Here is a 17,190-nt window from a genome sequence, read left to right on the forward strand (position 1 = left end):
ACAATAATTTTGTAGATGTTGCTGAGTCTAGATGTCCAGAAAATTCTCTTAAAATAAAAAGGCAAAATTCTCTAGTTAGTTTTTGAATTTTCTACTGCTAATCTCTTAATATTATTCTGTGTTGGAAAATAAATGTAGTGCTTCTGTTTTTTTTCCTTCTGGATGATGTGCTCTTTAGAAATAAGGCATTTGATCCCATAAAACTTCTGGATGGTGTGTTCTTTAGAAATAAAGCCTTCGATCCTGTAAAAGACTGCTGAGTCTGAAACAACTAACTCAAGAACAGTTTAAATGGTAGAAGCTTTTATAAATTATGTCAGATTAGAGTTTTTTAAATGTCAAATTAACATTGAAATGCTTTCTTGTAATTTTTTCCCTATCTAAAAATAATTTTTATCAGTTTCTTTTGCTGGCAGAGTAGCCACTACAATCTTGAGAAAGTGTCTCAGAAAAGTAGTTACATGAAATGAGGGGGATGAAATACTGAATTGTTAGTTTTGTCATCTTCCTTTCCCCCATCTGTATCCATTTCTCAGCTATTTTAATTCATCTTTTATAACTATTTTTCTTCTCATTTGCTACTCTGCCTAGTGCAGGGTAGTTTTTCCTGAATCAGTACTAACTAGTGTTTTGTTCATCTCTCAGAGTTGAGTATAAGTTCATGTTGTGGGGTTTTTTTCTTTTGTTCCTTATTGTTACATCCTTCTTTTGGGTCTATATAGCCACCAAGAAGACCCATGGGCAGAAAATATCATAGAGTCATAAAACTAGAATCATAGAATTATAAAATCATGGAATATGTTGAGTTAGAAGGGACCCTTGAGGATCATCAAGTCCAGCTCCTGGCCCTGCACAGCACCATCCCCATGTCACACCATGTGCCTGAGAGCATTGTCCAAATGCTTCTTAAACTCTGTCAGGCTGGTGCTGTGACCACTGCCCTGGGGAGCCTGTTCAGTGCCCAATCACCCTCTGGGTGAAAACCTTTTTTCTAATAGCCAAACTTTTTCTAACCCTCCCCTGACATAACTTCAGGCCATTCCCTTGGGTCCTGTCACTGGTCACACAGAGATCAGTGCCTGCCCCTCTTCCCCTCACAAGGAAATTGTAACTGCAGTGAGTGTCCCCTCAGTCTCCTCCAGGCTGAACAGACCAAGTGCCCTCAGCCACTACTGATTTGGCTTCCTCTTAAGGCCCTTCATCATCCTTGTGAACTTCCTTTGGGCAATCTCTAATAGTTTAGCATATTTTTTATGTTGTGGGACCCAAAGCTGCCCCCGCCACTCGAGGTGAGGCCTCCTCAGAGCAAAGCAGAGCAGGACAATCCCCGCCCTTGCCCGGCTGGCGATGCTCCTGATGTCCTCAAGGCAGGCTTGGCCCTTTGTTAGAGGCCTCACAGCTGCTGTATGTTGGCGCTACCACGGCGTTTCCCCAGGATACGTGTCTCTGGGTGCGGGCTTGGCAGTGTCGGTGCTCGGGATCCTGCCCGAGCTGCGGTGCCGCGCCCGCCGCGGCCCCGCGGGGGCAGCAGCGCCCCGGGCTCGGGCTCGGGCCCGGCGGGGGCGGCGCGGAGCGGCCGCTGGGCCCCGGCCCCTGGGGGCTTCTTCCCGCTCAGATGTTCTGTGGGCCTCTGAAATAACCAGGGCGGGCGCGAAACATTGCTTCTCTGGAAAAACGATGTGGGAAGGCGGGTTTTGACTTCTTTTGAAACCTGGTTTCATGGATTTTGATGAAAAATTTTCAAGGATTCTGCTTTATGACAGAGAAAAATGCTGAGGAGCTAGCAGTGGAATACCATGAAAACCTTCATGGTATTTCTTAATTATTAAATGTACCACACGGTTTTGTTTTTTTTTGTTTTGTTTCTCAAAACACATAGAGTGGCTGATGCAGGTCACTTATTTCCTCTGTGCCTACTAGGATCTTGGTGCAGTTCCCAACACAGGTCAAGCGTTGCTTTTGTTCTCGAGAGGTTCTTTTTCCTTGGAACAGAAATGCTTTGTGGAAATAATTAGGGTGAATGCCAGAGTCTTACAGTGAGTGCCAAAACTGACACAGGTTGTTTTTGTTGTTGTCGTGGTTTTTTTTCTTTTTTTTTTTTTTTTTTTTTTTTTTTTTTTTTTTTTTTTTTTTTTGTTTTTATTTGTTTGTTTTTTGTTTTGTTTGTTTGTTTGTTTGTTTGTTTGTTTGTTTTTCTAAGATAATTTAATTACATTTACTACTAGTAAAGTGTTATCGCAAGTCCTAGTCTGGGTTAGGAAAGCACACTTGAGAGATTGTTAGGCCTGTGGAGATGGTTTTTATTCTTTGTGTGGTGAAATGATGGAGTCCAGCTTGCTGCTGCTTTTGGATCCAATAAATGAAAATATCAGTAACATACCCAATTTCAATTAAGCAGTGTGCTGATTAGAAATCAAAAGAGCTGTAATGAATACTTCCTAATGCAGCAAAATGTGATTTCATTTCAGATGCATCTTATAAAGTTCCATAATGCTTTTTTATACCTTGTACTTTTTTTCCATTAGTTCTCCAGCTATTTGGCAAAAAGCTTTGTGATGCTTAAAATACAGACATTTCTCTAGCAGCTGAAGTATAAGTTTTAGACTTTTCCTCTGAAAAGTCTTTTGTTGTACTGTTATGTCCTTTATTATTTATTTTTTTTTCTTTTTTCACCAGGAAAACTGCAAGAAACTTCAACCAACCTATGTGCAAAGCTGCAAAGACAACTGTAGTAGAGGTAGGAAATGATATAGCAGTATACCCTATACTGATATAGCCAACAGACCCCTTTATCTTCTATGGCATTCTGGAGACAGACTGGGGGGATTTCAGATCATTGCAGGATTTCAAATCAGGGACCGTGGTCTAACCTCTCTCCTTGGATTGCCTTCTCCTGCCACTATGCTCTGCTTTGGTGATTAATTCCTTGGTAGCTGTACATGTGATGCTGCCAGGACTTTGTGTTGATTGTGATCAGTCTTTGAAAGGGAAACAAAGCACAAGCCTTCAAATTTATTAAATAAAGTAATATGTGAATGAAAGAAGGAAAGAGTAGGCTTAGACTGTGCTTCAAAAGATTCACACAAGACTTTATGCAAAATTTCTTGAAAATAAAATCATGTATGTAACAACACCAATCAGGCAAACCATAGAGCTATCACATTTGTGGTCTCTAAAATTTAATACATTACATAAATATCAGTCCACAATGAGATACAGACATTTCGTGTGTCTTGAGAAAGGGGATGAATTAGCTGATCTAGAAGTTTCTTCCAGTCGTTTTGCTCTTTTTCTTTGTCTGAAATGATAATATTTAAAAACATGAAGCAGCCTACACTGGAAAAATATTGGTGCCTGGAGAGTTGCTAAGGCATAGCAATATGTAAAAGATAGACTCTTCTATTAACTTTTTCTTCACTCTCTGGTAAGTTTTTATATATGCCTAATAAAAGCTAAATACAGTTTGGCAGTATGATCAAGACAAACTCTTCTAGATTATTTCTCGTAAATGGTTTATGGAAGGGGCTTTTATTTCTTCAGGGTTTTTTGTTTGTTTTGTTTGGGGGTTGGCTTGGTTTTTGTTTGTTTGTTTATAAGATGTTATTTGGAAAATATATTTGTTATATAAGCATCTCTGGATAATACATTTGGGAACTTCAGTTATTTCTTTGTGCCTTACAGAACTCTCACAAAAAATACCATGATATTTGCCACATGACTTATAGTGGCAATGCAGCAAAACATTTTCCTGTTTTGTTTTTAAGAAAGGTTTCAAGCATTCTTCTATTTAAAAATTAAATAAAGAATCTTTCCTTCTAGACACTTGTCCTTTATACCTTGTTCAGTCTGGCATTTAAAGAATTTAAGTAAATCAAAGCCTTCCACCTACATTCCATCTCATTCTATCTTTCTGCTCTTCTATCCATGTATGATAGGGTAAAATTTTCTTGTCAGTGAGCAACTGATGTGACATCGTTCTTGCTGTAATTCCATTTATCAGTTGTTAGTAGATCTGCTGTGAACTGTGTCCACTTTGAGGCTTATTGCATTTTTAATACCATTTGAAAAACTGTCAATCTTTCTTCAAGAAGCATTATTAATATTACCTTACAATTCTGTTCTTTTATGGACAAATTAGATGAAGATGCAAATCCCCAGTTTTAGGACAAATATTTTGAACCATCCTTGACGTAATTTTAAATATCATTCTTTCAAAATGGAGTTCAGAATGTTGTGTTTGGGTTTAAGAGTTAAATCCCAGGGTAGCAGGAGGAAATATTTCTGTATGATGTCTAGTACATCCCCAGTACTGGGCACTATAATCTGTCTTAGCTCATCAATAGGGAACTGAGGCAACTAAAAATTTGAGCTTTGCCTGACTCCTTAGTTAATGTTGTTCAAGGCTGAAGATTGAAATTCTCAGTCCCATTTACAGGGAGAAGAAAAAAATTTGTGTAGGGTAGTATTCAGATCTTTCTTGGCAGTGGGGATTTCTAAATTCTGGTGTTTGTTCCTAGTTTTGTTTCTGTTTTTCACTGACTGAACATTTAATTGTATTTAAGCAGACAGTTTTAGTCTCTAGTAATAGAGACTTGAAGCCAGCCCTGCTCCTTTTCATCAGAAGAGCCACAGGCCACTCTTGAAAGATAAAGTGCTTAACTGGGGTTTTCAGGATTGTTTCCCACTTTCCTGAGATTTACTTTAGTTTCTAATCATTGATACAAATATGGAATGGCATTTGGCATAGCAAGATACTGATTGTACTAATGATGAGATACTAATGAAATATAAATTGGAAATCAAATCTCAATGTATCTGTGAACTTATTGAAAATAGGAATTTAACTGGAAATAAATTACATTTGTTAACATGTTCTGCTAAGTTAACCTGAGGAGCTGTGAAATCTGACATGCATACACAGCAAAAGACTTTTTTTCTTTACTTAATGCTGCTGTTCTCTAGTTTTAGTCTGTGTGGTGTTTTAGACACTCTTATCTGAAGTACAGACAGACAATAATTGTAACAATTCAGAGGCAGACAAATTTTGTGGATGTGAAGGTTAAGAGAAAAGAAAAAAAGACAAGAGATAAAAATCCTCCACTTCTCAAACTCAGACTGATAACTATTGTTTGCTTAAAAATTCTCCTGTATTGTGAGAAGATTGGCTGTGCATCGAGGCATCTGAAGAAGGAGAAAGTCAGACTGTACCATTACCTCTTATGTTTGGGACACACAGTGAAGAATTACTGATTTTTTAAATGTCAGATTAAACTTTGAGTCTTGTTTATTTTGAACAGGCAAATAGTCAGAAACAGCTATTCAGTACTCATTTTGGGATCAGAAACGCATTGATTGTAAGCTTCTAATGAAATGCAAGAAGTGCTTACTGATCTGCACAAATTTTTTGAACTGATGGATGCATCTCTTTTATTTATCTGAGTGAGAGGGAGTAGAACCTGATATCAAGATAATAAGGATGGGTTATCTGAGGAACAGATAACTGTCTGTAAAAATCTAACTGTGCTAAATCCAATGGAATTTCTGCTTTAATTTGAAGATGACCCATTATTAAAGGTCAAAAAAAACCTTTCATCTGAATTGCATGATTCCTGTTACTTGGACGTTAACCTTTGCAGAGACAAGTGCTAAATAATGTTGGGAGCATCAGTTGTTTTGACTTTATTTATATATAAAAGTGAAATGATGCAGGGAGTTCATCTGTTTCTCACTTCATCTTGCAGAACTTGCAGAAGCTAAGCACACAGTCAGACCTGTGGCTTTGTTTGAACCTGAGCTCTCACGCACACACTCAGCCTGAGGCTTTCAGGTTTTTTTTCAGATCTATAATCACTTTCCTGCTTCTGTAGCAAAGATGGGAGAGTTGAGATATTGGCCGATACAAAAGAAACTTGATGGTCAGAAGTTACATAAAACCTCCAGCCCTTGTAAAGATTGAAAGGAAGAACATGGCATGTGAAGTAATTGGTGTGGTGTTACAGATGTGGTAACACTTCCAACACTGTTGAGTGAAGGTCAGGCTGAATTGAGGAGGTGTCACTGCTGTCAGGACCCTCAACAGAGCCCTTGAATTTTGTGATGGGAAATGAACTGCGAGACGTCTTGGGTTTGCAGGGAGGCCTCTTGGATGTGTGCTAGACTGCTAGGGTGAGGACTGTGATAACAGGGTGCTTCTTAATGTGTACATCTCCCTGTAGAGACACCTCTGAGCAGAGCCCCACCAGGGCTTTTGGTCATGACACCTCTTTTTTGTATGGAACTGGGGCTACCCAAAGCCACAGGAGAAAACATGGTGTGACCTTGCCAGGTGTGGTGTCATGACGGCAAGGGAAAGGGTGATACAGGCATGGGCTCTTGCTTTCTGCCACAAAAGCATACATAAATGTCTATAACTGTCCCAAATGACCCTGGGCTCTTGTCTGTTTTCTTGTTATTCTCTGCTGTGAGACTTACTGAATATTTTTCCCTGGTGAAGTGGTTTGGGATCTCAGCCACTGCCACCGTGAAAGTGTTTGGTAGTGGCAATGGTCAATATGTTTAGAAATATTTATTGACTGGCTGTTTGAATATCCAGTTTGAATAATTTTCTTGTTCAGATCACAGAAGATGGCTAAATATATCTCCTTGGGTAAATAGCATTTACACCTCAAACAATATCAGGGGAGGGAAAAAAAGAGAGTGTACTTTCTCATAAAAATGCATTAAATAAAAATCATTAAGCCCTGCATTTTATCTCTGGTTGCCTAGTAACAACACAGCCACATCAGTGAGCACCATTTTCTCAGGTACAATGAACTGCGTGGCACTAAGGGACAGAATCAGACTGAAATAAGCTATTTGTATCCTGTTATCTGTGCGAAATCATGGCATTTGGTTTTATTGAGGAAACTGGAAATGAACCTTTTTTGTGTGTGTATGTCTATTCCTCCAAATGCTTTAACAATGGCAAAACTTTCCTCACATGCACAGCTCTGTTCTGAGGAATTCTTCAAGATTTTTGCACAGTGACAGTTTACTATAAAAAGCCTGTAAGTACCACTTCAAAGTGAAACAATTCACTTTATAGAATCACTTTAATATAAATTTTTTGTCACTTGGATCCTCCAGCCACGGAACTCAAAAGTGAACCCTGGTGGAGGATTGCTTTGGGACAGGCACAGATTTTATATTAGTGTGTGTTTCTGTGAAACCACAGATCAGATGCAGGACATAGAATTGAAGTCCTTCTGTGCAACCACTGAGCTTTTGTGTTGCTATAGCTTTTGTTGATATTATTTAATTGCTCAATGATGAGTCTGTGTGTGCTTAGGTGATAGTTGTGAGAGAGTGTCCTGTGGATCTGCAATGGGGGAAAGGCTTTTTTTGAGAATCCTATTTGTCACAGGATGGACACTGAACTCCTTAGTCCTACCACATTACCAGCTGCTTTTGGTAAAAGTGACAGTAGAATTCTAGTTGCCATAATATGTTCATATAATACATTTTATATATATATATGTAGATATATATATATATATATATAATAAATATAGAAAACTTTGTATCTTGAACATGGAAGTAGTTAGTTGGGGATTTTGACTGTGTAAGTGTATTTACATGCCTAGGCCTTGGCTAAATCCTGAGTCACGGATGCCGGTGAATCTGAATTTAGAGAACCCAAATATAATGTATAGACATTACAGAAAACTTTACCAGAAGAATCTTAGTTGAAAGACTTGAGTGAACACTTGTGGGAGAGCAGCTTTGAAATATGAGCTCATGATTCTTAGAAAGTATAGAAGGGGAAATAGCAAAATATCAGGAATGTCTCTTAAGAAGGCTGATGTCATAGGCTCAAAGACTTGGATTGATGAAGCTTTCTGGGAGGTACAGCAAGGAAAAAAGGAAGTTAGGAAAAGACTGTGTTAATAAGTTTCAGAATAAAATTTTCCAACATGGGGAAGTATTGAAAGAGCAGTAGGAGTTTGACCTTGATCACAATCATTGTAATCTCAAACACAAAATAGAAACATGATAGAAAGTGTGAACCAAGGTCAGATGTCTGAGGCTATGCATTACAAAGCCAAGGCAAAGCAAAAAGCTTAATCTTCTAAGAAATATCCATCCCAGTACAAAATAAAGAATACTTGAATGTAGCAAGAAATCTTTTTAAGCATGCATACATACTGGACTGGGAGACCAAGAATACTTCACCACTCAATGAAGGGAATAAAACTATCAGTGCAGATTACAACGAAGAATGAAGTGCTTAATGCCTTTTCTTGTACAGTTTTGAGCAAAATTAAATAGCAGTGTGGTGGCTGTAATGATGCCAGAAAGTTAAAGAACAAAACAGAGAAGGTTTGGAGTTGAAATTCAGGGACTACTAGTATCATTTTGGAAAAGCAGCTCTGAGAAATATTTGCACACCATTGCACCAACAATTTTAGTTTTCCAGAAAGAATCCCACTCCCAGACTTGAATACTCTTTTGTTGGTTTTATTTCCCTTCATTGTATTTGATTCCTTGCTTCTGTATATGCATGTGCTTGTCAAAAACAGAATAGAAAACCAAAACATTTGTACAGTTGTGGTACAGACTAGCTTAGAATGATTATAAAAGTACTAGAATATGAGCAGTACTGGGCTAGAAGGGAGCTTGTGTCACATGTTCATGTTCATGTTAACTTGCTTCTGACTCATGGTGTGATTATTGGGGTGTCTTCTGCTGGACCAGGAGTTGGACTTAATGATCCTAATGGGTCCTTTCCAGCACAGCATATTCTATTCTATGACTCTGTTCTTTTCTATGATTTTCAAGGAAGTAAACTTCTTTATTAGTTAATTTTGCTGTGTGGGGTTTGTTGATGTTTGTTTGGATGGGGTTTTTGTTGTTTTTTTTTACTCTTGTTCTTTTTTTTTTCTGGTTGTTGGGTATTTTTTCTGTACAGTTGCTTTTCTTTTATTTATAACATCTAATTAAATAGCTTCAAATTTGGCACTTCATTGCTCAAGTTGTGAATATTAAGTAGTTAAAATTCATAGCAGATCAAATTATTGCTGACTGCTATTCAGGTAGTTTTACCTGCTCATAATATACTGCTGGAATTTGTTTTTTTACATCTTTCTCTTATATTTTATTCCTTTCTAAATTATACTTTCTTGAATGCATATCATGAGTTTTCTCAGCATTCAGCATTATAAGTTCATTGCCAAAGTGAATATATTCTTCAATTAAAAAAATTCTTTTTTCCTTGCCACATATGTTAAGAACAAATATGATATTCAAAAAGAACAAGAAAAAGCAAGCTCCTGGTTAATCAGCAGATACTGTAGATTGCCAGGAAGTCTGTGCTGGAGAAACTGATGGGAAGCCTCTGTTTGCTTCTAAAGCTAAATTTAGAGGGTTTTTCATAATATTTTATGGAAAGCCTCATAGACTGTGCATTTGAAGTATATTTCACTAACAGTACTCATGTCTTCTATCATGAGAATTTGAAAATTAAATTTTCAATGCTCTAAATTTAACTTTTCAACTCTGCTTTGTGTATAAGATGTTGAATCAATCAATGATTTACCTGTCATCGCATTTAAAATCATGCATTTTTATAGCACTGAAAAGATGGGAGAGTTTTAGGCATGATTTAGGGAATCTACAAACATATATCCTGGTATCTTAAAGCATTAATTTGTTTTCTGTGCTATTAACATATTTGATGAAAATTTCTAGTATAGAATGAGAAAGATTTAACTTCCAAACTGAAAATCTTCCAAAAATTTGCTGACATGAAGCAAATGTATCTTTTCAGGTGGTAAACATAAGAGATTTGAAAAGCTGCAGCCTCATAACTCTTGCTAGAATCAAAATTTTTGAGTGATTGAATTGGTAGCTCAGATTTTAACAGCATCTTTTTAACACTTGCAGCATACCGCCCCTGCAAATGCTATTGAATTACTCAGTAAAAAAAGTGACTATTTAAGGAGAAGTAATGGGTTGAGGTACCACGACTGTCTTGACTTAAATCATGCTGATTTTTCAGGCTGCAGACAATGGCAAAAGTAAATGGAGTAGATTTCCTTTTCTGTGTCGTGAACAGTTTCCTAGGCTTCCTTTTTTTTTTTTTTTTTTTTTTTTTTTTTTTTTTTTTTTTTGTGTGTGTGTGTGTGTGAGTTTTTGGGGGTTTTTTTTGTGTCTGTGGTTTTGTTTGTTTGTTTTGTTTTGTTTTGTTTTGTTTTGTTTTGTTTTCTTCTCAAAACTTTGTTAAATTCTATTATAGAGAAGTCGCACTCAGGCTGTCCAGTGTATGCACTCCCATTTAAATCCCCATGAATTATATACTAAGATCCTTGGTTTGCCACTTCTAATTCATGTGGAGAAAGCAGTAACTAAACAAACTTTAAAGCAACTTCATGTTTGAGCAGGTGTTCCTGGGATTCTATTACGGAGAAACAAGCGCACTCCTCCTTCTTGATAACCTTTGGAATAAGTCAAATGTATTTTATTAGCTTTCTTCTTCTTGTTGTAAGAAGCAGAGAAAGTCAAAGACAGCATCAGATTACCTCAGCTGGTCAGACTATGGTGCTGGTAGTGCCAAAGTTGTGGGTTTGATCCTCATATGGGCTATTCACTGAAGAGTTTCCTTCTGTGATTCTTGTGGGTCCCTTCCATACTCAGATAATTCTGTGAAATAGTCCTGATTTGAATGGTGGAGATATGTAGCCAATTTGATGTGTAAGCAATGGGATAAGGAGCACTTGAGCTCAGGACAATATTTCACCATTTCTAGTGAAATAAAAATTTTCTCATTAGCCTATCATTAGCAAAAATTTCCAATTTTATAGTTTGATTGACTGATTTAAGTGTTTCTCCCAGCTTCAAATAATAATCAGAAAATGCTTTTATAAAGCACTTTATTCTTGGTTGTTTTTTTTAAATTTTCATATGTGTCTATTGCTCTTTTCTCCAGGCATCTTTTGGAAAGGATAATGATTAAGTGCAAGAAAACTTTATTTCTCCTTAAAACTTGTTACTGACCATCTTTTTATACACACATTTCTGTGGTCTTTTGAAAGTGTCTAAGCCACATAAATTGTTTTTCTTTCAAACTTTTCCTTGAAGGATACCCTGACTACCTTCTTCCTCAAAACTACGGAGAAGTTTATTTATCTTGCATATTTTGGGGAGTTGGGATGTCTGCTATAATTCTGAAGGTGAAATGGACCACATAAATTCTGTGTTGAGAAACAAAGCGGTAGCATGTTCTCATTTTCAGAACTCTTTGTAAATTACCATGGTCTCTAATGAACATCTGAAATAAGGAGAACTAAAAAATGTTTGCATAGAACATGCCATTTTGGGATGAAGTTACCTTTTTGATACCTTTCTTGAAATACCTGCATGGTTTCTTTTTCATACCAGAGAGAACCATCAACATAATTAGCTACAAACCAGCTACTAATACTGGCATTACTTTACTATATGTCTTCTGCTAACCATGCTCTGGTCTGATCCTTAGTTAGAGACTTTCTTTGAATCTGAGGAAGGTTTATTTGCACTTAAATAGGCTGGAGAGTACAAAAATCATCTTCTTGGAGAGTGCAATTTTTTTTTTTTTAAATTTTTATGCTACTTTTCTACTGCTCGCTTCAGCATTTAAATTCCACTTATTTAATTTTTGAAAGTAAAGCTTAAATTTATCTCCTGGCCTTTAAGTTACATTTCTTGGAATGTGTAGGATATAAAAGCTCTTCTAGTCTCTTTTCATTTGTCATTTCTATGATATTAGTAAGAAAATAAAATCTTTTGTTGTGATTGTTGTTGGGGTTTTTTGGGGTTCAGTTATTGCTGGTAAAATGCAAATAATTTTAATAAAAAATGTCAGTTATTTATTTTTACCTTCTAGTAAGTTCAAAGGCTTTCAATCTAAGGCAATTTGAAAATAATTGACAAAATACAGCAATAATATATTTAAAGCAACGTATGTTTTGTTTGCCAAAATTTTCAATTTTATCCCAGTAGAGTTAATATTGCTAGCAGCTGTTCTGTTCTGGAGTGGAAGTATGTGGGATGAAGACAGTCTCCTAATTCAGCAGAATATGGATTAAACAGGTTCTTCTGCTATTAACTGGCCCTTAGCAAATGAAGACGTATTCACTGATTGTGGGAGTTTTGTTTTTTGTCTTCTGGCTCTTTTCCCATTATTTAATTCTATGATAATGATTCTATGTAATCTAAAAAACTATTTCCAAAATTTCCATCTCCAGATGTGAAAAGATGATTTTTTATATATCCCACATGGATGGTTATGTTTTATTTTGAGTTCAGAGCCTAGGTATTGAATACAAATTGTGTGCTTTATCACCTCATTTCATCAAGAAGGTAGAAGTCACAAAATGTGATCACAGCCAGCAGGAGTTCCCTGATGGCTTATATCAGAGCAACCACAGGGTTTCGGAAGGAATCACTGCCTAGGTGTGCCTGCAGGAGGAGCCTGGTTTGTTTGGTAATGCTGGAGCTGCTGGACTGCCTGATCTTAAAGTAATCTCTCATGCTTTCAATTCGGGTAATTTTACCACAAAATAATGGAGTAAAATCCAAATGAATGAATTTAAGAAAATAAGAAGACAACTATCTTACTTTCACTTTTTAGTGGATACAGAACTGTGTAGACATTCTAGTGCAAGTCATCAAACAAGCAATCAAACAACAAACATTCCATCAATTTAAAGAAGGAACTTCTTTGAGAAATGTCAGTACCTTCAGACTTTGAACAAGTTCTTGAAACTTAAGACTATTGTGTATCCTCACTGTGCTAATATGTGACTAGCTTAAAAATTTCTGGAGTGTAATTTTATGCACTTTTATGGGAGAACCTCTTCAGAGACTGGTGGTTGAATTTTTCATATTCTTCCATTCATGCACACAGCTTTACATATACATACCTTTGCAGATAGTCAAGTATGCTTCCTTTTTTCTTTGTGGTATTTTTCCTGGAGCTGCTGTGTGTGAATACCTAGAGCAGGTAATTTACTGGTATCTGTTTTCTTCTCTGCTGTTGGCAGTACAACATGGAGGAAGATGTCAAATGCGTGGAATGGAAAGGGGTGTTGGAGGAAACAGGCAGCAGGTGCAGAGAGGTGTGAGAGGGGATTAAGCCTGAGGAAACTACAAGTGGTGGTGGTAATTGAGGAGATTTAGAACAGGGAAAAAAAAGGTGAATTGAGTATATTCTAGCAGGGGCTCCTGATTTAGGAGGATCTGTAGCCGCACGACAAAAAACCTGAGACAAATGTCGGAGATTTATGTCAGTTTTGCTTTCCTAATCATCAGGTACAACACACTGGCAACAGATCTCACTGTTTTTCTCTGTGATGTTTACGGAGGATAACAGTCCACTAGAAAGAAGGAAAACACATAAAGGTACATAAGATCTTCAATAGCATGAAAGAGACAAATAAAGAACGGCTGTGTGCTGTTCCTATGTGGCACAGAGAAGGGAGCACACAGTGAAATTACAAGAGGTAATAAGAAATGTTTTTCATAATAGTTACATTGAAGAAGTGCAGCAATAGATTTCTCTCTGAGAAAACAATTAGTTCCTGGCTCATCAGAAGCTATGAAGAAGGTGATGTATGTCCAGCCTCTGTCTGAGGACATCCTGCAACTGACACATTGCTAGCAGCTGGGAGAATATAACCAGAAATACCACACTGCCTTTTAAGATCCCATTGCTAAGAAGGGCTATTTGGCTAAGTGGACCTTCATTGTGACCCAGACTGGCTCACTGTGTGAAAGGTTTTCTAGCAAATATGAACTTTACAGGTTTTTACTGTTCTCTGCCCTGCAGTATGCTTATGAAAACATTTATTTGAAGTCTGATGTGACCATAATGTAATTGTTGATCAAGATGTGCTTTTATAAGGCTATTTCGTAGTTTCTTGGTTTTAAAGTTATATAAGTCTCTTTTTCGGGATGGATATTGACTGGCTGACATTCCATTGCTGTAGAATTTTGACAGGAATAGAAATTTCATGGTCTATCTGATCTTACAAAAGGAAAGAATTGAACTCAGAGGATCCTCTATTTCATTTCCCTGCTTGCAGTACTCAGTAACCTGCTTTGCTTTTTTCTGTAGTTAAGAAAGTTTGTATAGTTTGTTCTTAATTTCTAGTGAACTGTTTTCAGAGTGTATTTCACAGTTTTAAGATATCAAAGCTTTTTGAGAAATTTAGTCTAAACAATTAATATTAACTGTTTTTCCCCCTCTTGTTTGTCATTAACCGTCATGAATGGCTGATCACAGTTTCTCTGACCTTAAATGCAGATACATAAAATTTATTCCTATAGCTCTTACTCTCTGTTTTAAGTTTTCTCAAAAGATTTTTTTGTTATAATGAATTTTGCTGTTACATCCTGACTGTTCCAGTAGTAAACTGAAGATATGTACTGATGAGTTTGTCTTAAGCATCTAAATGGCTAAATTTTATTTCATTCCTCTTGTTGTCTTGGACATTTAACTGACTGTAATGTCTTATTTTACTAGCATTCTGCTAGGAATTATCATTATTTCAGTTTGAAGAACTGAAGTGAACTAAGATAATTAAGACAGTGATAGGGAGATTTAAAAAAGTTAGTGTAAAAATAAGCTACTTAAAAATTCATAGGATTGTTAGGCTCTGATTCTCCCCCATCGCTTTCTTTCTTTCTTTCATAAGCACATGGTTTTGATTTTTTTTTTCTGTAATAAGGAGTTATATTGTAATTTCTGGTTATAGTTTAGTTTTGTGAAAACTGAGATTTAAAACTAAAACAGCTGAAAACATTTAGCATATAATAAAGCATATAATTAGGCTGCAGAAATAGATAAAAGGAACATTTTGAAACAGAGGTTTTTTTATTTTTGAGTATCTTGGCATGAATAGTTTGTTGTTTTACTGGTAAGGAACCATAGTTTTTAATTTTTGTTACTGGAAGTCCATAACTATCAAGGTTCCCTTTTTTTCTCTGGAATCCTTCAGAAATTCTGAAACAAAACTAGAATAATAGCTGAATTTCTGTAATGAAAAGGAATTCAAATTGCTTTACAAAGGAAAAGTAGATGTAAATTACAGAAGGAAGTGTTATTGTAAAGCAAATGGCCACTGCCTCTGTGAGTGTTGATACCAAAAGGAATGACAGAAGGCTGTTGTGAATCATAGTGGAGAACGGCTTTGATGTTCTGGGTGTACTTACAGATAAACCAGTGTACAGAAATGACTGAATTCATTCATCCTCCTTCCACTGTCAGCAATGACGGAAGATCTGCAAGAGCACTATACCCAGGAAAAAACCTCCAATACTGTGAAACTCTTGAAACAATGAAAGGATTTTTGAATCAGGCATCAGAGCCTTCCCAGAAGCAGGAAGTCAGCCCCTGTGGTCTCCCAAGGTTACATTTTAGAAAAACGTAAACATTTTTTGTCTTTTCGCACTTTGATGAAATGATGATTTAAGATCATCAAGGCATTATAAAAGGATTTTGATTTTCTAATTACAGAGAGTACAGGAGGTGGTCTGCCCTGATTAGTTCCCTCTCTATGCCTTGTCAGACTTGATGTCTCTTGGGTGAGATGACATAATGATTTTTGATGTTTACAAAGATTCTTCTGTATGTTACAAAATAAAGCCTGAGGCAGGGTGAGTACAGAAAAGAAAGAACAGAAGCTTAGGTAAGATGAGATCAGAGCAGGAGAAAAACTCACACACATCCTTTGAATTATTAATATGGATGCACTCCTGCCTTTCTCCTTGAGGCTTCGTCTGCAGAGGTGTTACAGAGCCGACTCATAAAGAAATATGAAACCTGAAAGGGAAGTGAATACACCTAGTGATGAGACTGTTAAATTTGCAGAATCATTCTTGTCTAGGAAGACACTCGGACAATGCCTTGTGGTGGTCACAGGCACTAAGGTGCTGATTCCCATAGCAGTCAGATTTTCTAGGGTCGCTTCAGCTGGCACAGCTCCATCCCTGGCAGTGCTGATGGCAGACAGCCTATGTACCATGCCTCATCACCCAGTTCCCTGGGAGAGAGACCTGGAGCACTCAGATGCCCTTTGTACTTCCTCCTAGTGAATTCTCCCTTCTCTGTGTAAACTGGAAGACAGTTAATTTTTCATATATCACATGCAAATTCTTAATCCCTTTCCAAAATTCCTCTTTTCTGCTGTAGAGATATTTGAACATATTTAACTTTAGTTACATTTGATGCTTATTCCACATAATGGTAGAACATGGAAAGGTGTCCCAGTCATCAGGGATACTTACCTGAAATCCCTAGGACAAAATACAGTTTGCAGTGTTATATTCATTTAAAATAATATTTGGAAATAATAGAGTAAAACTATCAGGCTGACTGCTGTGTCCCAAGAGACAAAATACAAACCAATTAGCGGAATGGCATGACTGATAACAAAATCCAACAATTTATTGTTGGATGAATAATTTATTCTCTATATTCTGTGGGGGGAGAGACTCAGTGTGTCAAGTTTTCTGACAGCCTAATTCTGTTCGAGTTTGCTGAATTGTGCCAAGATTTTGGTTCTATAATCTCAGCTGCTGCAGCAAATAAATGCAGTTATTCTGTCAGAAAGTTCAAATCAGGAGCCATTAGTATTCCCCAGGCCTAATTTTCCATCTGATAAGTGAAGGCAAATTTAATTAGAAAGGGTGAATTTGGGAATTCTGCTGGTAGCAGATCATCTGCTTGCCTATTGCTTCATTGGAAAGTCTTGTCTCTTGCTTCTCCTCCCTTTTGAGGATGTTCTGACAGTAGTCACTGCACCAAAAGTCCAGCTGTGTGCTTCAGGGCTTTTTAATTTTACCTGTGTTTGACCTGGTCTCCATATAAATCTTAAAATGAGAGTATAAAATTAGAAACTTCAAGTGTGATGGATGAAACTAGCATTTTTTCATGAATACCCACAGCAGAATTTTCAAGATCCTGATTTGATTGTCTCTCCTTATATTGTGGGTAAAGGCTTTCTGGATGTGGTGCTCTCCATGAGCACTGAGACTGGTGTTGCTGTAGCTGTTATTGCCTTTTGCTTAGGATGTTTGCCTTGCAGATTTCACAGCACATCCTTTCTATCTCTTTAACCCAGGGCCTTTTTTAGGGATCATCTACACCTGATCCTCTGATTTTCAGTTTTTAAA

At 36.9% G+C, this 17,190-nt stretch overlaps 1 protein-coding gene across 1 annotated transcript in view; it reads left to right on the forward strand.

Annotated features, from left to right (window-relative positions):
- OXCT1 (3-oxoacid CoA-transferase 1) overlaps positions 1–17,190 on the forward strand; it is an 84,434-nt gene that overhangs the window by 27,132 nt on the left and 40,112 nt on the right. Inside the window, exon 7 of the mRNA XM_056513220.1 lies at positions 2,677–2,737. Within this exon, the coding sequence (XP_056369195.1) occupies positions 2,677–2,737 (61 nt within the window). The remainder of the gene's footprint in view (positions 1–2,676; positions 2,738–17,190) is intronic.

This window comes from Oenanthe melanoleuca, chromosome Z, assembly GCF_029582105.1.
Source record: "Oenanthe melanoleuca isolate GR-GAL-2019-014 chromosome Z, OMel1.0, whole genome shotgun sequence".
Classification (NCBI taxonomy): Eukaryota; Metazoa; Chordata; class Aves; order Passeriformes; family Muscicapidae; genus Oenanthe; species Oenanthe melanoleuca.